Here is a 22,881-nt window from a genome sequence, read left to right on the forward strand (position 1 = left end):
AATTCAAGATTAAGATGAAGGAACGAATAAATAAATAAATAAAACCAAGATGAAAAGTGAGGTTCACTGGGCGTGATAGCACATGCCTTTAATCGCAGCACTTGGGAGGCCAAGGCAGGAGGATCGCTATATGAGAGCAGCCTGGGCTAGAGCCAGACCCTACCTTGAAAACCCAAACTAATAATAATAAAGTAGTTCAAATATATGAAGTATGATTTTACCTTAAATAAGTAAATTATTTCTCAGTTTTGTCATCAAAATAAACCTTACAGACAAGGTGAATTAAGTCAGCATTCTATCCAAGAAGGTAAGAAAGCAGCATTTCTCTTAACAGAACCTGACTTAGCTGAAAAATGTTTATTATGCCTCTAGAGCAGAATGGATCTTAATGACTACCATGCTTAGTTATCTAAAAACAGTTTGCATTTTAGGATCCATTAGTCTAGAACAAATTGCATTTTAAGGCAGACACGTGTAGTAGTATTTTCTTTTTTAACATGTTACTATAAATATGTACTTAACTAATATATTTTTGAAGATAGTATAGAAGGCTTGATGTGGTGGGGCTTGCCTTTGATGAGGAGGCTGAAGCAGGAGGATAACTGGGTTCGAGTCCAGCCTGGACTACAGAGTGAGTTTCATGTCAGTCTGGGCTAAAATGAGACCCTGAGAGTGAGTTTCATGTCAGTCTGGGCTAAAATGAGACACTGCTCCAAATTCCTTCACCCAACCCCCAAAATAATATATAATGGAAAGTTCACTTACTGAAAAATGCCAACATAAACATGCCATCATTGCCCACTCTACGTTGGTCTGCATCACTGAAGTCATCTCTTGGTGGACACTCTTCCTCCTGATTCTGTAAAATATGCATCACACAATCTCATTAAAATGCCATTATTATCTTGAAGAACTTTAATAACATCTAATGTTCTCAACTTCTCATAAAGACAAAATGAAATAATGACACTGGTGCTGAAAACTGAAAACATGTTAGCAAATGTTACTTTTTCATAGATAGCACTGAGTAACTTTAAAGGTAATTTAAAAATGAGTTGAATAACAAATTCAAGACAGATGACACCATTACATTAATGTCAAATGGGAAAACAGGAACTTTCAAAATCAGTGATAGAATATAAATTAGCAAAACCTTTGCTTGCCAATGGCAATATTTAAAAAAATAAAAGGGCACGTACATAACCTCTAGTCCAGTCATTTACTATGTATACTATATATATTGTAATATATATATATATATATATATATATATATATATATATATATATATATATACAAATTTCCACTTACAAGAAATGAAGTATTGAAAACAATTACTGCAGTGATGTGAAAAAGAGCAATAGGACATACACAATCTAATGCCCATCAAGAGTGAACTCTGTAGGGAGATAAGTCTCCACAGGTCCCTCATGTTTCTTCATAACTTCCACAAAGGAACACTATTTTTTAATTGTTTTTCAATTTTGCTCTTATAAAAGGTTATAGTGTCAGAAACACTGTCTTATGTTCATTAAGTAGAGCACTTTGGAAGAAAGGGGAGTATCCCATCAGAGCAAAGGTGCAGGCGTTCTTACTGACCCTTACCAACATGGGGGATCCTTCCTTTCTCACTCTTCTCCCAATGACTTTGATTCACAGAGGGGTGCTACCTTAGGGAAACTGGAAGGAGAAGGCCATCACTGCCTCCTGTGAATTGTGAAGTCTTTGTCTATGTACCAAGCAGACTCCCGCTTTCTATTAGCTTCCAGGAAACTCATAAATGAATAATCAGTCTCCAAGCTAGTTAAAAACTCAGGAAGTTATAGATAGACTGGCAAAATAAACTACTGCTTAGCCTATACAACTCAAAAATCAGTGTAAAGTAACAAACAAAAAAAAACATTTTAAGTATTTTATTTATTATTTACTGAGAGAGAGAGAAAGAAGCAGATAGAGAAAGAATGGGTACAACAGGGCCTCCAGCCACTCCAGATGCATGCACTACCTTGTGCATCTGGCTTACATGGATACTGGGGAATCAAACTGGGGTCCTTATACTTTGTAGGCAAGCACCTAGCTGCTAAGCCAGCTCTCTGAAAATATAATATAGCATATCATTTTTAAGGTTACATAAATTTCTACTGTATAACTAGCTGAGCTTGCTGTCTAGATGTGCATTTATTGCTACAGTCTCTTGTGAAGAGGAGCTTTTGTTTGTTTTTTGAGGTAGGGTCTCACTGCCCTGGAATTCACTATGGAGTCTCATGGTAGTCTTGAACTCTAGGGATACTCCTACTTTCCCCTCACAAATGCTGAGATTAAAGGTATGTGCCACCATGCCCAGCCTAAACTAAATTTTAAAAACATTGTTAATAGTGGTGCCCACCTTGAGTCCAAGCATTTGGAAGGCTAAGGTAGAGGATTGTCATGAGTTTGAGGCCAGCCTAGAACTACAGAGTGAGCTCTAGATCAACTTGAGTTAGAGACTCTTCCTTAAGAAAGAGAGTAAGCTGGGCATGGTGGCGCATGCCTTTTAATCCCAGCACTTGGGAGGCAGAGATAGGAGGATGGCCATGAGTTCGAGGCCACCCTGAGACTACATAGTGAATTCCAGGTCAGCCTGAACTAGAGTGAGACCCTACTTGAAAAAACAGAAAAGAAAGAAAGAGAGAGAGGGGGGGGGGGGGAGGGAGGGAGGGAGGGAGGGAGGGAGGGAGACAGACAGACAGAGAGAGAGACAGAGAGAGAGACAGAGAGAGCGCTAAGGCTAGAGAGATGGCTTAACAGTTAAGGCACTTCCTGTGAAGCCTAAGGATCCATGTTCCATTCTCCTCGTCCCACATAAGCCAGACCCACAAGGTGATGCAAGCACACAACAATATACATGCACACAAGATGACACACGCATCTGGAGTTCGACTGCAATGGCTGGAGGCCCTGGTGAGCCAATTCTGTCACTTCTCTTTCTTTCTCATAAAGGTGTGTGTCACCACACCCAGCAAAAGAGAGAGAGAAAGGGAGGCAGGGAGGGAGAAAGAAGGAAGAAGAGGATGAAAAAGTAAGAAAGAAAGAGAAAGGGAAGGAGGGGTAGAAGGAGGGTGGGAGGTAGATGGAAGGAAGGGAGGAGGGAGGGAGGGAAGAAGGAAAGGAATATTAAATGAAAATAGTTTATATAATACAATATATTTTGAATATAAAAATACATTAACTAACCAATTAAAGCCTTTGCTCTTGGTGCCTGTACTTCAGTCACATGGAGACATACAATAAAACAAGACATGACAATGCTCTTTAGGTGAATACTGGAAGTGTAGATAAATACTACACAGAAAGCAGAGGGAGGAGTGAGAGGAGACAGAGAAGGGTAAAAGGAGCGAAGCAAGAAGGAAGTTCAGAAGCGCTACAGAGTCAACAGTCACAATGCTACAGTGGCCAAGCTATTTTATCAAAGAACAGTAGAAGACAGAGACATACGATGAAGGTGACTGTTTTATTAGCACCAAGGGAAATACACATAAACATATAAAACCATTAGCTCACTGAAATACAATGTCCACTAAATTTTAACAGCATAAAAATTCCATTGAATTTCACTAGATAATTTTTTTGTAAAGAAGAATTTAAAATTTAAAAAAAAAAAAAAACTGAGCTGGATGTAGTAATGCATGACTTTAATCCCAGCACTTGGGAGGCAGAGGTAGGAGGATTACCATGAGTATGAGGCCACCCTGAGACTACATAGTTAATTCCAGGTCAGCCTGGGCTACAGTGAGACCCTAACTCGGGGGGGGGGGGGGATGAAAAAAAAAATTTTTTAATCCTGGCACTTGTGTCATAATTTTAATGCCATAAAATTTTATTTTATAAATCTTAAAATTTGTATTTTTTTACTTTAAAAAATTATTTTATTTATTTACAAGGAAAGGGAGACAGAGAGAATGAGAACAGGCAGGCATGCCAGGACTTTTTGCTACAGCAAATGAACTCCAGATGTATGCACCACTATGTGCATCTGACTTGTCAAGAGCACTGAAGAACTGAATCCAGGCCAACAGGCTTTGTAAACAAGCACCTTTAACCATTGAGCCATCTTTGCAGAGCAGACTCTTGTTTTTTTTTTTTTTTTTTTTTTTTGAAGTAGGGTCACAGTCTAGCTCAGGCTGACCTGGAATTCACTATGTAGTCTCAGGATAGCCTCGAACTCATGGCCATCCTCCTACCTCTGCCTCCCAAGTGCTGGGATTAAAGGTGTGCACCACTACGCCCAGCTTAGACTTATTTTTATAATTTGAATTAGGCAAGAAGACTTACAAATGCTCATATATTTATACAACTTTACAAAATAAGGGTATTTTGGGACAAGAGTAAAAAAAACAATTATAAATTTATGGAATCTTCTACAACTGGACATTGGAATCTAGTGAAAACATAGGCCTTTCCTTTGTGGACATGTTCTAATTCAGGCGGGGAATCACACTTTTATAAAACAAGGCCCTAGAAACAATGACAGTGATGGACTGGATTAGTAACACTCCAGAATTTCTCTCTCCAACAGGGATAAAACAAGCTCTATACATTCTTTGGAGCCCAGAAAGACTTAATGTTTCCTACTTCATATTATGAGTTCTACCCTCAGGTTGGAGAGATGGCTTAGTGGTTAAGGCACTTGCCTGCGAAGCCTAAGGACCCATGTTCAACTCTCCAGATCACATATGAGCCAGACACAGAAAGGTGAGGCAAGCACAAAGTCACACATGCCCACTAGGTGGTGCAAGTGTCTAGAGTTGGATTTCAGTGGCTGAGGCCCTAGCATGCCAATTCCCTCTCTCTCCTATCACTCTCTCTAAAATAAATAAATAGGAGTTATGGAACAAAGGGCAGTAGATGTTCAAATGTGTATAATACAAAGGCCTTTGCTATGAAAGGGAGATTATGTCTATACACTCCAAGCAAATGAGGATCCACACTGACAGGAAGACCGTCCTTTATGGGATGGTTCTCCCTCACAAAATCAAAACTCCTTAATGGACTCATTCTATTACTGTCTTAAAATAGACTTACTTTCCCCTCTAAGAGGAAAGAAGATATGAAAAACGAATACAGGATTTTCTATCTTTACCTAACTTGCTTTAGGTATCGGTGTTCACCTCTGGGTATACTGGAGGATGAGAGCAGAATAACTATGGAAAGGGAGGTAGCTACTGAATGAAGCCCATGCTGGGATCATACCCACTTCCCAAAGAATCTACTCTTTGGACTCTGGGTTCAAGGTAGCAAGAAAACAATGTCGTACAGGTAAGCACTTCTAACTCCATTCACTCTCACCTAATTCTCGCTTTCCTAGGTAAGGTAATATTTTTGAGTCTTCCTTCTGAACCACATGGAATGAACCCAGGAATCTGAAATAACATCCTAAAGTTTGAAGGAAATAGGTGAAATAACTATAGTCTTGCTCTTGTCACAGTAAGACGCAGTACCTCCTGCCTTCCACCTGGCTGCAGAAGAGCACGCACATCTCGGCTCCACAGCTGAGACTCTTCTCACAGAGAAAGCCTAGCACACACTGCTTTCACTGCCTTCATGACTGACATGAATGGAGAGGGGACAGACGGAATTCCCCATGACTATTATTTCTATTTTTTCAAAATTCTAGGATGAAATAGATTAAACAGGAAAAGCCTGTAATCCCAACAAGAGACTGAGGCAGGAGGAGAACTGCCATGAGTTTGAGCCTGCCTACATAATGAATACCAGTCTGTAGTGAAGGAGACCCTATCTCAAAACAAAAAAAAAAAAGAAGTTAGTTGAAAAAAAAAATCATTTGACACCCTTATAACTTAGTTCTCTATGAATTTTACCCTATCTTAAGATTTTCATAGAGTTACTAACTGGTTATGCTCATTTAACGTAAGTAGAAAAAATGGCTTGTACCTGTTTTGTTAGAAACTCTGTTAGGAGAATACCTAAGTACATCAACAGGTCAGTGGACATGAGGTCCAGATGGAAGAAAAGAACTGTCAGGGTGGGAGAATCACAGTGACTTCAAGAAACTAGCATGAGGTCAATCTATGAGTAAAAATAAGGCCTAAGATGATACAAACTGTGGTGAACAACAAGGAAGAGCAATAGAAATGAGGAAGCCAAGCAATGAAGGACAATGAATTTCACTAAAAGAGTGTCAGTTTCACCAAATCTGACAAACATAAGCAGAAAAAAATAACACACATACACACACTGTCCCTCTCTTCTTTTTAAAATATTTTATTTCTTTATTTATTTGAGAAAGAAGCATATATATATATTTACACATACACACACACATATATATGTAGATGTATATACAGATATATACATCCATACATTTCTTCATGTGTGTGTGTGTGTGTGTGTGTGGGTATGCACACACTGAGCCATTTCCCCAGCCCTCCCTCCCTCTCTTGAATGCAGGGAACTATTTTTGCTAATATCAAGTGTACATAAATTCACAAAAATAGTACTTCTGCAAAGAAACAAGCTTGCTTACTCGCTGAGATGCCTCTGCTGCAGCAGCTGCCATCGCGGCAGCTTTGGCCTTCTCCGCTTCATCGTAGGTCGGCAGCGAGGTAGCAACGCTGTAGGGAGGTGGCACAGGGTAAAACTCACTGTAAACTTCAGTCGCTGAAGAAAAAGAATTTTTAAAGGATAACCTTTAAAAACAATATAATTTTATAGCCATGAGTATACTTTCATAATTTATAGCAGGACACTAATTAAAGCCCTATCTAGTAGGCTAGAATGAATATAAAATACTGTCAAAACTAAATAATCTTATATCTGTATAAAGAGAAAAGACTGACAAGTACCATCTAAAGGTAGATATACCTAAGGTTTACTTGAGAATGAGTTGACGGTCCATTTCCTCACTCATAAAGTGAACACTACTACCTGCTATTGCAGGAAGGAGCAGAAGGAATGTATTTATGAGACACACAAGCTGTCATGCACTGCTGATGATCAGCAAGAAGAAAAGTAACAGCAATAGTTTCCACTAAACAGAAACCTCAAATCCTAGAATGACTCAAAGTCATGAGTTACAAAACAAAGTAAGAATTAGGGGCTGACAAAGAAAAAAATAAAAAGGATGCAAGTGTGGTGGTACACACCTTTAATCCCAGCACTCAGGAGGCAGAGTAGGAGGATCACTGTGAGTTGGAGGCCACCCTGAGACTACACAGTGAATTCCAGGTGAGCCTGGGCTAGAGTGAGACCCTACCTTGTACCTTGAATAAAAAAAGAAAAGATTAAAAAAAAGAAAAAGGCTCCAGCTAGGCATGGTGGTGCACATCTTTCATCCCAGCACTTGGGAGGTAGGAGGATCATCGTTGTGTACAAGGGCACCTTGAGACTACAGTGAATTCTAGATCAGTCTGGGCTACAGTGAGACACTACCTCAAAAAAACAAAACAAAACAAACAAACAAAAAAAGTCTCCCCTCCACAAGAGATTCCAGCAATAAATGCACATCTAGACAGCAGGCTCTGCTACTTTTATCATTGAAATTTATGTAATCTTAAAAATGATATGCTATATTTCCAGATAACAGAAAATGGAATGTTTCTCAATTGTTTTATTTGCTTGGTATAGAAACAAAAGCAGCACAGATAGATTCTGCTGAACAAAATACTAACACTCTAAATCCAGAAGAGATGAGAACATGACATGGCAATTCATTCCCAAATGTAAGGATGGAAAATCTACTAACAATTTATTTTGATACAACAAAAGTTGAAGAAGAGCTGGGCATGGTGGCTTACACCTTTACTCCCAGCACTCAGGACAGAGGTAGGAGGATCAACCTAATTCGAAGGAAGCCTCAGACAACGCAGTGAATTCCAGGTCAGCCTGGGCTAGAGTAAGAGTCTACCTTGTTAAAAAAAAAAAAAAAAAAAGAAGAAGGAGAAAAACTATGTGTAATTTTATGATTAAGTACAAAATGGTTTCTGGCCTACTGTTGTCATTTACTGAAATGGGAAGATTTCAGAGAGGAGGCTTGATATAACAGGAAAAAGTATGTAGCTACAGTAGCTTCAAAAGCAGTAAGAGGGCTGAAGAGATTGGCTTAGCATTTAAGGAGCTTGCCTGCAAAACCTAAGAACTCATGTTTAAATCCCCAGGTCCCACACAGCTACATGCCCAGTGAGGCAAGCACACAATGTCACACATGTGCCACAAGGAGGCACACACGGTTAGAATTCGTTCACAGTGGCTGAAGGCCCTGGTGCGTCCATTCTCTCTCTCTCTCTCTCTCCCCCTCCCTCTTTTTCTCCCTCAAAAATAAATTTTTAAAAAGCCAGTAAGGCAAAAAGCCAAGTTCTTTGAAATTGGTCTTATCAACAACTGTGTACTGAACTAAGAGGATTAATGGGCAAGAGAGGGGAGAAAGGGTTAGGTAAGGGTATAGGGAGAAATGAGCTCAATGAACAATGTATATTATGTTAAAGCATCCTTATACAGTGCCATGTACTATGAACACATACAATGAAATTTTTTTAGGTAGTAGAGATAGGTGTGACTTGGTGGTGCAGCTCTGAGAGACAAAAGACAAAAGCATTAGGAGTTTGAGACTCCTCTGGACCAGGTAGCAAGTTCCAGGGCAGCTCAAGAACCTGTTACCAAAAAAAAAAAAAAAAAAAAAAAATGAACGATCTGAATAAGCAAAGAGAAACAGAGCCTATTATATACACATGTGGAAATGTCAACAAGAAGCCTACCATGTTTTACAAGTAATATATGCTAACTTTTTTTTAAGTGGAGACTAATTCTTTTTCTCCTAAAGGACTGAGCTCAGAGACATACACCTACCCTCTCAAAACCAAGATGACAGACTTTTGAGGCAGTACCAGAGTGGGCGATACAGCTTCCATCTAGCTTCTCTCAATGCCTGCACTTGGAACCCAGCCACCATGCAGGGAGGGGCAGATACACTCTACACCAGAGACCAAATGCAGATGCTCTGAGCAGTAGCTCAGTGGAAGTCCTAATTGAAGCCAGCATCTACCACTTCGCATGAGAAAAAGGGAGGATTCAGCCCCAGCTACCATCAAAGATCACATGAGACCCGGGACATAACAACATAGTTGAGCTCACTCTACTCTAAAATGAATAAAAAGAAATAACTGCGACTTTGCTCTCTGAGCTTTGGGATCCTCTGTAACCCTAAGAGCTTTCTGTGGCAATACTGGCAGCCACAACAAAGAGATCACTTTGCACTCTTAAAGTTAATCTCTTCATTATTCAGATATATGTAACAAGAAAAGCATCTCCTTTTATTTTTGTGGTTTGAATATTGAACCCAGAGGCTCCCACTGAGCTATAGTCCCAAACCAAAATTAAGTTTTTCAAATTTAGGATAGGAAATTAATTAGCACATAGCATAGTCTGGAAACTTGAAAACAACTGAAGAAAATTTAGTATATAATAAAATTTAATGAACAAACCAACTGCTAAATCTTAAAGTGAAAACAAGTAAGAAAGAGAAATCAATATCAAAACTGCATGAAGTAGGGATGGGGATTTTGCTCAGTAGATGAGCACTTGGGTTCGGTCCTCAGCACACACCTTTAATCCAGCACTTGGAAGGCAGAGGACTGTGTGAGTTCGAGGCCACCCTGAGACTACATAGTGAATTCCAGGTCAGCCTGGGCTAGAGTGAGGCCCTACCTTGAAAAACCAAAAAAGAAGAAAAAAAAAAAAAAAGACAAAAGTACATGAAGAAAGAAGGGAATACTGCTGGCCTGGTATACACAAGGCACTACACCACCAAAACAAAACAAATGAACAGCACATGCACGCGCACACACACACACACCCTCTGCGTGACACTGGATACTAAACAAACATATAAATCAAATAAAGATTATAAACAAATATGCATTTATGATTTAACTAATGAGGTCTCCTTGGAGATGACTTTCAAAAACTACATTAAAATATCAACAAGAGGGCTGGAGAGATGGCTTGCCTGCAAAGCCAAAGGACCCAATTTCAAACTCCCCAGTACCCACATAATCCAGATGCACAAGGAGCACATGTATCTGGAGTTCGTTCGCTGTGGCTACAGGCACTGGTGTGACCATTCTCTGTCTGTCTTCTCCCTTCCTCCCTCCCTCTCTCCCTCCTCCCCTCCCCCCGCTCGCAAATAAATAAGTAAAATTAAATTTAAAAAAAATGAACAAGAGCCAGACATGGTGACACACAGCTTTAATCCCAGCACTTAGGAGGCAATGGTAGCCAGATTGCTGTGCGTTTGAGGCCACCCTGAGACTACAGAGTGAATTCCAGGTCAGCCTGGCTAGAGTGAAACTCTACCTAAAGAAAATGAACAAAAAAAGAAAGAAAGAAAGAAAATGAACAAGAGGGCTGGAGAGATGCCACAGTGAGGACCTGAGACAGCTGAAGACTGCCAAGTTCGACTCCCCCATGCCTACATAAAAAGGTAGGCCACGAACATCTGTAACAGGGGAAAGAAACCAGAGAGCCCTTGATGCTCACTGACTGAAAACAGCATCTCTGGGTTGAGAAAGAGATCTCATCTCAAAGAACTGCACAATTCTTCAATCAAGACAGGGATGTGATGTTCTCCTCTGGCCTCTACAAGCATCTGTATAGCATGCACAACATCTGCACACACATGAGCATTTGACACTCATAATGTACCACATATGTTTTACACAAACATGTGCCAAGGTTCCAAAAGGCTGTTGAGACCAGGTAAGGTGTGGCAGGGTCAGATTCCCTGCATAGAGGTCCTCAGGGGCTGCTGCATGAAGAAGCCTAAGTTATAATGGAGAACCCAGTACACTAGGGATACTAGGAGCATAAGACATCCCCCTAGGAGAGTTTCATGCATGAAATTTAATCACTCCAACAGAAAGGCTATCTGCTGCAGACTGTGGAGATGAAAATGCAGGAATACTTATGGCCTTTGAGCTGGAAGATTCCATCACAGATGCCAGACATGTTCCTGCAGTATTTGGTGTTTGCCTGGATGTGTTTTGGTCTTGCTTTGATCTGACCTTTCCTTGCTATGCCCCCATTCCTCTCTTGGGAATGGGACTGTTTACTCTGTGCCATTGGATGTTGGAAGTATGTAACTTATTTTTATGTTATAGGAGCAAAGACTGAGTCTCAGAAGAGAATCTGTACTTACACTTTTGGACAGTGCTGCAACTGTTAAAGACTATGAGTTAGACTGAATGGATTTTGCCTTTGGAGATGACCATGAGCCAACAGGGATTAAGCTGTAGGCTATGGCTTAAAAGCATTATGCTGGGGTTTCAAGTTGACAAGGGGTGGACTTATGATGGTTAATATTCAATTTGACAGGATCTAGAATCACCAAGGAGACAAACCTCTGAGCATGTTTATGAGTAAGATTCTAGGTTGATTGAGGTACAAAAACCCATCCTAAAAGTGGCTGGTACCATCCTACGATGAGTATCCTAGACTAAATAAAAAGAAACAGAGTTGGGTGAACAGCAGCAGTCATCTCTCTCTGTTCCTAGCCTGTGTCCAATGTGGGCAGCCACATCAAGCTCCAGCAACCATGACTTCCCTACCATAGTGTACTCTGTCCTCAACTGTGAACCAAAATGAGCTCCTCCTTCCTTAACTTGCTTGCAGGTTTGTTGCAGCAGCAAGGGAAGTTAACTAATACATCATGAATATGGTACAACACTATGCACATCCTTTACCTCTGGTCACACATACCCACCACATTCCTATCCATTCTCATCATGAACCTTTCCATGACAACATTGTTATAAGACAACATAAGCATATATACATTAAGATCTATGTATGCATGCATATACACATGTGTGTTTAAAAGTCCCTTAGCAGCTGGTCGTAGAGGCTCACTCCTTTAATCTCAGTACATGAAAGCTGAAGTTAAAGGACTGCTATAAACTCAAACCAGTGGAACTACAAAGTGACTTCAGGTCAGCCTGGAATACAGGGAGATCCTGCCTAAAAAAAAAAAAAAAGTAGTCGTGGTGGCACAGCGCACACCTTTAATCCCAGCACTCGGCACTTGGGAGGCAGAGGTAGGAGAATCACCATGAATTTGAGGCCACCCTGAGACTACATAGTGAATTCCAAGTCAGCCTGTGCTAGAGGAGCCCATACCTCAAAAAAAAATAAAAATAGTCCACTAACAAGCTGGGCACAGTAACACATACCAACACCTCCAATACTTTGGAAGCTGAAGCAGAAGAGTGTGAATCTGAGGTCCAGCATAATGAGCTGCAGGTCAGCCTAGGCCACATGATGAGACATGGTCTCCAAAACAAAACATCCCACTGAAAGTCTGATCATCACACAAAATTATACTGTTAAAAAAAAAAAAGAAGAAGAAGAACTAGTGAAGCCACTGTCATCTCATACCTGAAGTTGTAGGGACTTCCACAGTAATGCTACTGTAAGGTGGTGGGGACGGGTCAGTTTCAGGTGCTGGTGCTGAAGGCGCCGCCGCCTGCACTGAACCTGGTGCTACACTGGAGGAAGACGGCTGCTCTCCAGCAGATGCCTCTGAGTTGTCCTCTTCATTATGAAGCTGAGGAAAATAGGAAAAGGAAATACAGTATGATCCTATTTATTACTTTCTTTTAACTTATGCAATTTTCAGGCAAAGAAGCTTCCTTTTCTCATTCATTCATTTATTTATTTATAAGCACAGAGAGATGGGGGAAAGAGAATGAAAATAGGTATCCTAGGGCCTCTTGCCACTGCGAACACTTTCCATATGCATGTGCCGCTTTGGGCATCTGTATTTACATGTTTACATGGTACTGGGGAATTGAACCCAGAGTATCAGACTTTGCAAGCAAGTGCCATTAACCAATGAACCACCGCTCCAGCCCAGGAACACGTTTTTATATTTTTTTTATTTATTTAAGAGAGCGGGGGGGGGGGGGAGCATGGGCAAACCTGGGCCTCCTGCCACTGCAAACAAAGATCAGATGCAGCTGCCACTTTGTGCATCTGGCTTTATGTGGGTAATGGGGAGTCAAACACAGGCCATCAGGCTTTGCAAGCAAGTGCCACTGCACCATCTCTCCAGCTCCAGGATTATTTTTTTTTAATTTTATTTATTTATTTGAGAGCCACAGACAGAGAGAAAGACAGATAGAGGGAGAGAATGGGCGCGCCAGGGCTTCCAGCCTCTGCAAACGAACTCCAGACGCGTGCGGCCCCTTGTGCATCTGGCTAACGTGGGACCTGGGGAACCGAGCCTCGAACCGGGGTCCTTAGGCTTCACAGGCAAGCGCTTAACCGCTAAGCCATCTCTCCAGCCCCAGGATTATTTTTGAGTGAATAAAGTAAAAGAAAATGTTAAAGAGCTTCAGCTATTAAGTTCAGAATTTTGATAGTTTCTTTAAAATAAACATGCAGTTTAAAAGTGTCACAAGCTTCCAAAGTAAGTTTTATGATTCAAAATGCATTTGAATTCATGTAAACCTAATGTGGGGAGTTAACTGTCTACCATGTATTATTACTAATGCACATGTCGCAAATGAAAGCACAGTCCTAAAAACAGTTTCAATACTACCTCTGTTACATTTGAATCAACTGGTAATGGATACTGAATTAATGAAATGACCAATATTGTATAAGTGTTCTAGAAATATGCAATTGTCTTAAATAGGTTTTCTCAAGTATAAAAAAATAGTTCTTATTAAAGCTAAATAGGTCAATGAATAAGAAAATTGTAAAAATACTGTAACAACCAATTTATTGACAGTTTAGCAAGTAGGAATAATTATATTGAGGTCATTTAACTCCTTTAATCCTTACAAGAAATCTATGAGATATATTATCTCCCAATGACTAAAACAAACAGAAACCAACCATGAGCATAAAATGACCTAAAGTAACTTGCCAAACATTACAACTACTGGGAAGGGTAAAGTTGGTTAAACCCAAGCATTATGACTTCAGACCTATTACTTCATTTATTTTGTTTTAATTTTTGTTTATTTTTATTTATTTATTTGAAAGTGACAGAGAGAGAAAGAGGCAGATAGAGAAAGAGAGAGAGAATGGGAGCGCCAGGGCTTCCAGCCACTGCGAACTCCACACACGTGCGCCACCTTGTGCATCTGGCTAACGTGGGTCCTGGGGAATCCAGCCTTGGAACCGGGGTCCTTAGGCTTCACAGGCAAGCGCTTAACCGCTAAGCATCTCTCCAGCCCCTATTACTTCATTTATAACACCCTTCAAAAGGATCTTTTTTTTTATAAGCAGAGTCTCATTCTAATCCAGGAATTCACTGTGCATCCCAGGCTGGTCTCAAATTCATGGCAATTCTCCCATGTGCTGGGATTAAAGGAGTAAGCCTCCATGTTCAACTTAAAAGGATCATTCTTTTAGAAATTGATAGGGACACATAGGCACACTTACAGTATAGGGGAAGTCAAAAGTATCAGTACCATAAAAAGTGATTCATCGGGCTGGAGAGATGGCTTAGTGGTTAAGCGCTTGCCTGTGAAGCCTGAGGACCCCAGTTCGAGGCTCGATTCTCCAGGACCCACATTAGCCAGATGCACAAGGGGGCACACACATCTGGAGTTCGGTTTGCAGTGGCTGGAGGCCCTGGTGCACCCATTCTCTATGTCTGCCTCTTTCTCTCTCTCTCTGTCGCTCTCAAATAAGTAAAAATAAACAAAAAAAATTTTTTAAAAAGTGATTCATCAAGGAGGCACTATAATTGATCCCTAAATATTTACACAAGAGGCCTTACTAGAATATTTTGAGAAACTTCTATCCTAGTGCCTCAGTGTAAAAACTACAGGTTTTAATATTATTCAATTTTCATATCTTAATTCACTCACTATTTTTAAGTTATTCAGGAGCTGGGGAGATGGCTCCATGGTTAAAGATCTTGCTTGCAAAACCTACCAGCTCAGGTTCAATTCCCCAGCCGCCCATATAGAACCAGATGGGCATTTGGCATTTGTTTGCACAGTAAGAGACCCTGCCCATACATACACACACGCGCGCGCACGCACGCACACAAAAATTTTTTAAGAAACCCAATCCACGAAGATTTATCATGAGCTAGTACACATGAGGTGACGGTTGTGATACAACAATACAAATCAACAAACATGGACCCTGGAATTTAGAAAAATTATGTGTAAATTCTCGTTCTACCTTTGAGGAACTTTGGTCAACTTCCTTCTCTGGGCCTCATTCACCTACAAGTTCTGAATGCAGCTAAGCCCTCACGGGTTATAAGCCATCTAGCATCAGAGCTATCATAGAGGGGCTGGATGGATGACTTAGCAGTTAGAGGCACTTACTGGCAAAGTCTTCTGGCCTGGGTTCGATTTCCCAGTATCCATGTAAGATCAGATGCACAAAGTAGCACATGTGTCTGCAGTCTGTTTATAGTGGCAGAGGCCCTGACGCACCAATTCTCTGTCTCTCTCTTTCTATCAAATAAATAAATAAATATAAAAAAGAACTATCACAAAGAAGACATTTATTTTTTAAAGTACTAGTAACCCCACTCTATCCTTTGTAATTCATAAGCCTTATTTTATGAACTCAAAACAGAAATTATGAGGTACTCTCATTACAATAAGTAGTCACTAACTTGCCTCTGAAACATAAAAATATGCAAATGAGGCAATTTGCTACAAAGCTGTTTATACAATGCACACACTAGGAAAAGATTGATATAAGGTAGCAAGTGTGTAACTTTTAATACAACTATCATAAATGTAACTAAAATAATTTCTCAAGTTGTTAAGGCAATTAATTCTTCCCACCAATATCATAGCACCAAAACTAATAACATCAATTCAGAGAAGCTGAATTTTAAGCTGAAATAGTCATAACGTGAATCTGAATGTGCTCGACACTGATGTGCAGCGCTTTTCCATGTCAGCCTCCAGCCTGTCCTGTACCTGGAGCACTGCTCATTCTGTCCCGCCACAGGCTGCCTGGGAGAATTCCCCAGTTAGTCAGACTCATGACACTTTTAGAGCAAAAATGTCAGATGAATGAGGTAAGGCAAAAGAAAACAGCTAAACAACAATGAAGGTGTCAAAAAGAGAAAATCTCCTTTCCACACAGTAGTTACAATGAACTTTACTAAAGATAAAAACATGAGCATCAGGTCTCCTCCAGTTCTATTCTTAGCTATTACACTCCTTATCACACCCAGCACAAGACACAGTGTACTTCCCACAATGACCAGCCTGTCAAAGTTTGCATAAGTAACTACAGTGAAAAGAACTAACTTCAAGCACTTTTACATATGGTTCTGGAATAAGGCCTTGGAACATATAAAATATGTCTTAATTTATTTCAACAACCTACCTAGCACCTATAATGTTATTTACAAGATTATGATATGCAATGAAAATTTCTATGCAGCAACAATAAAAGCCAATGACAGTTAACAAGTTCTACCTACTGTCGCATACAGCTTCCAATGTACATTAAATGCACCATTATAATTTTGCATTTTTAAAAGCAATGAAATTGGTCCTATAAATTAACCTGCTGTACCTGCCTTTTAAGTAAAGCCTTATGTAGGTTCAAATCAAATTACATGCTTATCAAATTAAACAAAGCCATTTTGAGTTTTCCATAACTTCACTGTCCAGTATTCTATTTTACATTCCTAACAATTACCTAAATTGCAGAAACAGGAACAGGGCAGGGGAAGGGAAAGATTAACTCGTATACAGTGCTAACCAAAACAAGTACTATCCAAATTTTAACTCAATAACTAATGTCCCACCTCCTTCTACCATGATACTCCCAAAACTAAGTAAGTAAGATAAAAAAGTAATTGGTGAAAATTGGATAACCATATGTAGAAAAATGAAATTAGACCTTCTCATATCATCATACACAAAAATCAAGTCCAAATGGACTAAAGACCTCAATATATGACCTGAAACTCTTCCCCTACTGGAAGAAAAACAGGAGGCACTCTCCATGATGTAGGAATGGGGAAGGACTTCCTGAGCAAAACCCCAGTAGCCCAGGAAATTAAACTATCACTCAACGAATGGGATCTCATGAACTTAAAATGCTTTTGCACAAACATACCATAAGCAGAGCCAATAGATTACCCACTGAAAGGGAGAAAAATTTTGCCAGCAATACCACTAACAGAAAGCTAATGCCTAGAATCTACAAAGAACTCAAAAACCTAAACAATTAAAAAAAAAAAAAATCAAAGAACCCACTCCAAAAATGGGGCAGAGAACTGAACAGGGAGTTTTCAGGAGAAGAAATACAAATGCCTTACACACACTTAAGAAAATGTTCAACGACCCTAACCATCAAGAAAATGCAAATTAAAATAACTAAGAGACTCCACATTACTAAGAATGGCAATCATTAAAAAATCAAACAAATATTGGTGAGGATGTGGGGAAAGAGGAACCCTTATCCACTGTTGGTGGGAATGTAAACTTGTACAAACACTATGCAATTCAATATGGAGATTCCTGGAAAGGATGAACACAGAGGTACCAACAGACCCAGTTATTCCCTTACTGGCATCTATCCTAAATGCACCACACTTCATCACAGAGGTATTTGCTCAATCATGTTTGTAGCTATTCAATTCATTATAGTCAAGAACTGGAATCAACACAGAGGCCCATCACTGAATGAATGGATAATGAAGTACTGGTACAGATACACAATGGAATTCTACTCAGCAGTAAGACAAAATAATACAGCCAAATTTGTACAAAATTGGACAGACTTGGAACAAATCATACTCAGCAAACTCACACAATCACAGGAAGACAAACACTGCATGGTCTCACTTGTCTGTGGTTCCTAACCTGGACCTGCTCAAGTTGTTGACATACCTGATAGGCAACTCAAGGCCCAGACAAAAGGGATGGAAGGTTTTGGGGAGAGGGGAGATAAAGGGGAAAACAAATACAAAATTAAATACAAAATGAGCTGATAACATAGAAACTTTCATCCTTAGAGATAGCCTAAAAGATACAACCCTCAAAGGAGTAAGGGGGGGAGTTCATGAAAAATAGTGCGCTGGTGAGGGGGGGATGAAACCTAAGCTTAAAAGAAAAAATTTCTTTTCTCTCTGACCAGAAACTCCCAGTGCTAGAAACTTGCTACATTGAGCTGTTGTTCACAGAGACCTATAGGGGAGGTCCCGAAACAAAGACAGCTTTCTGTCAAAGCACTTAAACCTGCCTGAGGCAAAAGCTAAGATCCTAATGCTCAAGATACCATACGCTGCTGTCACAGAGACCTGGCTAGAATTCAGAAGAAAGCCAGTCCCCAAACAGTTAGCCTGTCTAGTGCTGGAAAGCACTACATGAGCTACTAGGAGAAAATGGCCAACAATAGTCTGAGCAACCAAAGGTCTAAGCTACTTAGAAGCAAACAACCTGACAGGATGTTCATGTCAGTGCAATAGTGGCACACAGCCTCAGTGGGTAACCAATAGCTTTCTGATTAGCAATGAGATCCATCCAGTAAAAAGGAACCCATATCTGGAATTGGGAACCAGATCAGAATCCTATGGTGACAAAGATTATGTTCTCCAGTGCTAAGCTCTCACTAGTCTTTGGCTAAAAGGCGGGGGGGTTACATACATCAAACCCTCCCTAAATTAATGTTTATCCCATTCAAACTTTGCTGACCTCACTCTCCACTGGAGAATCTGTTCTTTTTCAGAAGATGTGAGACCAGAGGAGAGAAACCAGACCTCGCACTTCAGCCAAGCCACAGCTGAATCCACAGAGGAACTGGGGAGATGAGCAAGAGCGCTGCTTCCATGGTGAGCCTGATAATCAGTGCCAGGGTGAAGGAGACAGACTCTGAGGATACTCAACACCTACCAAAGTTGAGACCCAGAGGCTCCTAAAAGCTCATCACTGAAGTAGACTTAAAATTCACCCACCCTGGCTCAGGGAATTTTGCAGAAAAGGGGGTAGAAAGATTTTAAGAGCCACAGGTCAGACATCGTGCCCAGAGACATCCCCTCCCCCCACAAAATAACTGAGTACTGCTCCCACAATGCATAAACCACAACCCCACAAGGAATACCTGCAACCCTACTAAGGAGGCTCCCCAAATGAATGAGGGAAAGGATGAGGGAAAAGAGATATCAACACATGACGTATCCATATGAAACATCTTGTTAATAATAATAATAAACATTAAAAATAAAAAATAGAAAAAAGAAAAATGAACAGAGTTAGAACAGATCATACTCAGCAAACTCACAGGATCACAGAAAGACAAACGGCACATGGTCTTACTTATCTGCAGTTCCTAACCTGGGCCAGCTTGAGTTGCGGACACACCTGATAGACAACAGGGCCCAGACAATAGGGATGGAAGGGTTTAGGAGGAGGGGGAAGGGAGGGTGGGGGAAAAAGAACACAAAACTAAATCCAAAATGAACTGAACCACAGACACCTTTATCCTTGGAGACAGACTTAAAAGATGCAACCATCAACAGGAGTAAGGGGGGAGGACCTGAAAAGAAGGGCCCTGGAGAGGGCGGGATGAAGCCTGAGCTTAATTCCCACCCCCACCCCCCACCCCCGGCCTGTTACTCCCAGTTCCAGCGATTGGTTGCTACCCACAATGAGATATTAATCGAGAGAGACCTGTGTGGTCCCCAAAACAAGACAGGCTTCTGTCAAAGTACTTGATTACCCACCTGAGGCAAAAGCTAAGCCCCTATTGCTGAAGATACCATATGCTGCAGACAAAGAACACGGAGAGACCTGGCTGGACTCTGGAAGAGAGCCAATGCCCAGACAGGGAGCCTACAGCACAGCTTGGAGGGTTGGCCAGCTGCAGTATCAGGCAGGGGTGTGGGGAAGGCTGAGGCTTTTTTCCTCATTTGTTTTCTCATATCATTTTTCTGATCTAAATTTTTAATTAATTGATTTATTTGAGAGAGGGAGGGAGAGAAAAAGAGAAAGAGACAGATATATTTGGAGAGAGAATGGAGTATGCCAGAGCCTCCAGCTGCTGCAAACCAACTCCAGACTCATGTGTGCCACCTGTGCATATGGCTTATGTGGGTCCTGGGGATTCAAACCTGGTCTCTGGCTTTGCAAGCAAGTGCCTCAACCACAAAGCCATCTCTCCAGTTCCTGATTTAAATTTACTATAGCAGGGCTACAGAGATCCCTTAGCGGTTAAGGCGCTTGCCTGTGAAGCCTAAAGAATCTTCATGTTTGACTCTCCAGGTCCCACATAAGTGTTCAATGTCACATATGCACACAAGGGGTCGCATGTCTCAGGAGTTCAACTGCAATGGCTGTAGGCTCTGGTGCACCAACTCTCCCGTCTACCCCCCCACCCCACCCCCCACACATATTTAAAAATAAAGTCCAGTATCCAGATGTGGTAGCACAAGCCTTTAATCCCAGCACTCAGGAGACAGAGGTAGGATCACCGTGAGTTTGAGGTCACCCTGAGACTACGTAGTGAATTCCAGGTCAGCCTGGGTCAGAGTGAGACCCTACCTGGAAAAACAAAAAACAAAAATCACAAAAAAAAAAAAAAAGGCCAGTCTATTGGGCTTGCCTCAAAAAAAAATTTTTTTTTCACCATAGCAGAAAAACTATAATTTTTGTTGGAAAAGTTGTAAAAGGGACCCTACAGAACCGATACTACCAAATTATTACTATACCCTGTACCCAAAGGCAGAATTGGAAATGAGATCTAGTAATTATAATTATATAAATTTAATTCCCCCGAATTCATGTAAAGCCAGATGCACCAAGTGACACACACGTCTGGAGTTTCTCTGCATCAGCTAGAGGCCCTGGTGTGCCCATTCTCTCTCTCTGCCTCTCCCCCACCCCCGCTCTCTCCTTGTAAATAAATAAAATTTTTATTTAATATAATATGACATAGCATCATCACAATAGCTCCATTAGACTTATGTACATGAAAATAAAAAAGCCGGGCATGGTGGCGCACACCTTAAGTCCCAGCACTGGGGAGGCAGAGGTAGGAGGATTTCTATGAGTTCAAGGCCACCCTGAGACTACATAGTGAATTCCAGGTCAGTCTGAGCCAGAGTGAAACCCTACTACAAAAAAAAAGATACAATAATATAATCTGGAACTGTAGTGTAACTAAGCAGAAATATATTTAAGCAATGCAAATCAAAAATAGTACTTATTTTAAGAAAATGAAAGGGAAGGCATAATAGGGAAATGAAGCAATTACAGAACAGAAAATCATCTTTATACTTCCAGACTAGGCTATTTCCTGAGCTTCAGACAGGTATATCCCTTTACTAATCTGTTTTTCACAAAGACATTTAAAAAAATCCAGGTCTCTATGTTTAATGCCTTTTATCCTCTCACTCACTGCCCAGCTAATTATACACATTTTTCCGGCCTCAGCCCAAAACACATATTCTAAAAACTTGAGATTCCTTTGATCCTCAAAGCCTAAAGAAGACGCTTAACCTCTCTCTGTTCTACTGCTTAACAGGCCTGCAGATTATCACAGACCAACCATTTGCTACCTCTTCTAGTTCTCCAGGAGAACAAATGCCTTTATGTTCAAGACTGTAGTTACAAGGTTGATGCTCTAGCCTATTTGATTTTCCATTCTATAACTTTTTCTTGCTCATGGTAGTATAAATTGTATTAGTAGGGCTGGAGAGATGGTTTAGCGGTTAAGCACTTGCCTGTGAAGCCTAAGAACCCTGGTTCAAGGCTCGATTCCCTAGGACCCACGTTAGCCAGATGTACAAGAGGATGCACATATCTGGAGTTCCTTTGCAGTGGCTGGAAGCCCTGACGTGCCCATCCTCTCCCTCCCTCCCTCCCTCCCCCCCCCCCCTCTGTATGTCACTCTCAAATAAATAAAAATGGACAAAAAAAAATTTTTTTTAATCTGTCCCAAAATCTTTAAAAAAAAAAAAAAAGGAAAAAAATTGTATTAGTAGACTGCCATGTGCTGTTTGAACATGTTAAAAGCTGGCTGAGTTCAGAATCAAGTGTTCCTCCCTCTCAGATACAAGCTGATTTAAACCATATATTCCTCCATGATTTCCTCCTCATTAGGCTGGGGAGATGGCTCAGTGGTTACATGTGCTTGCTTGCAAAGCCTGCCAACTTGGGTCTGATTCCCCAGTATCCACATAATGCCAGATGCAAAGTGGCACATGCATCTGGAGTTCATCTGAAGAGGCCCTGACATGCCTATTCTCATCCTCATATTCTCTCTCTCTCTAATAAATGAATAAAAATATTAAAATTTGGGAAATCAACTATTAAAAACATTTCCTCCTTATGAAACAGAGTTGTCCCCTGCTGAATGACAGGAAAGGGAGAATAAACAGCACAAGGGCAATATACAGCTATATTTTCTCTCTTGCCTTTGGTTACTTAAGACATATATCTGTCGTGTCACTAAAGTTATTCCTTGCTAAAATGCAGTTCTTAGATTTCTGTTCAAAGAATAGAATGAGTACAAACTCTTTAAAGTACAGAGAACAACTACAGGCTTGCCTAAAGTTTATACCAGGTTAAAACAGGTAATCCTAGTATGTTACAAAATGTCATATTATTCAGGTTATAAATCTGTTTATGTCACCATGCCTCATGATATGAAGGCTAAAACTCAGTTCATTAATGACAGTTTGTTCATGATAACAGTTATAAAAACTGTATTTGAAGTGTTGAATCAGGCTAGCTATGTTCTCTACCAAGCTTTTAATTACTGGGAAAATTAAGTCTAAGATCAATGTTTAATCATTGGTTGCTGATGTTTATTTTATAAGACTATATTTAATGACCATATCTGAGAACACTCTAACTATAAGGATAGTTAATTTACTGTCTTCTGCATGCC

General features: G+C 40.5%; 1 protein-coding gene across 1 annotated transcript in view; it reads right to left on the reverse strand.

Annotated features, from left to right (window-relative positions):
* Positions 1-22,881, reverse strand: part of Ndfip2 (Nedd4 family interacting protein 2) — a 75,836-nt gene that overhangs the window by 14,813 nt on the left and 38,142 nt on the right. The window contains exons 3-5 of the mRNA XM_045146023.1: positions 12,424-12,592; positions 6,524-6,657; positions 766-859 (exon numbers count right to left, since the gene is read on the reverse strand). Coding sequence (XP_045001958.1) covers positions 766-859; positions 6,524-6,657; positions 12,424-12,592 — 397 coding nt within the window. The remainder of the gene's footprint in view (positions 1-765; positions 860-6,523; positions 6,658-12,423; positions 12,593-22,881) is intronic.

The sequence above is a fragment of the Jaculus jaculus genome, chromosome 3 (genome assembly GCF_020740685.1).
Source record: "Jaculus jaculus isolate mJacJac1 chromosome 3, mJacJac1.mat.Y.cur, whole genome shotgun sequence".
Taxonomy (NCBI): Eukaryota; Metazoa; Chordata; class Mammalia; order Rodentia; family Dipodidae; genus Jaculus; species Jaculus jaculus.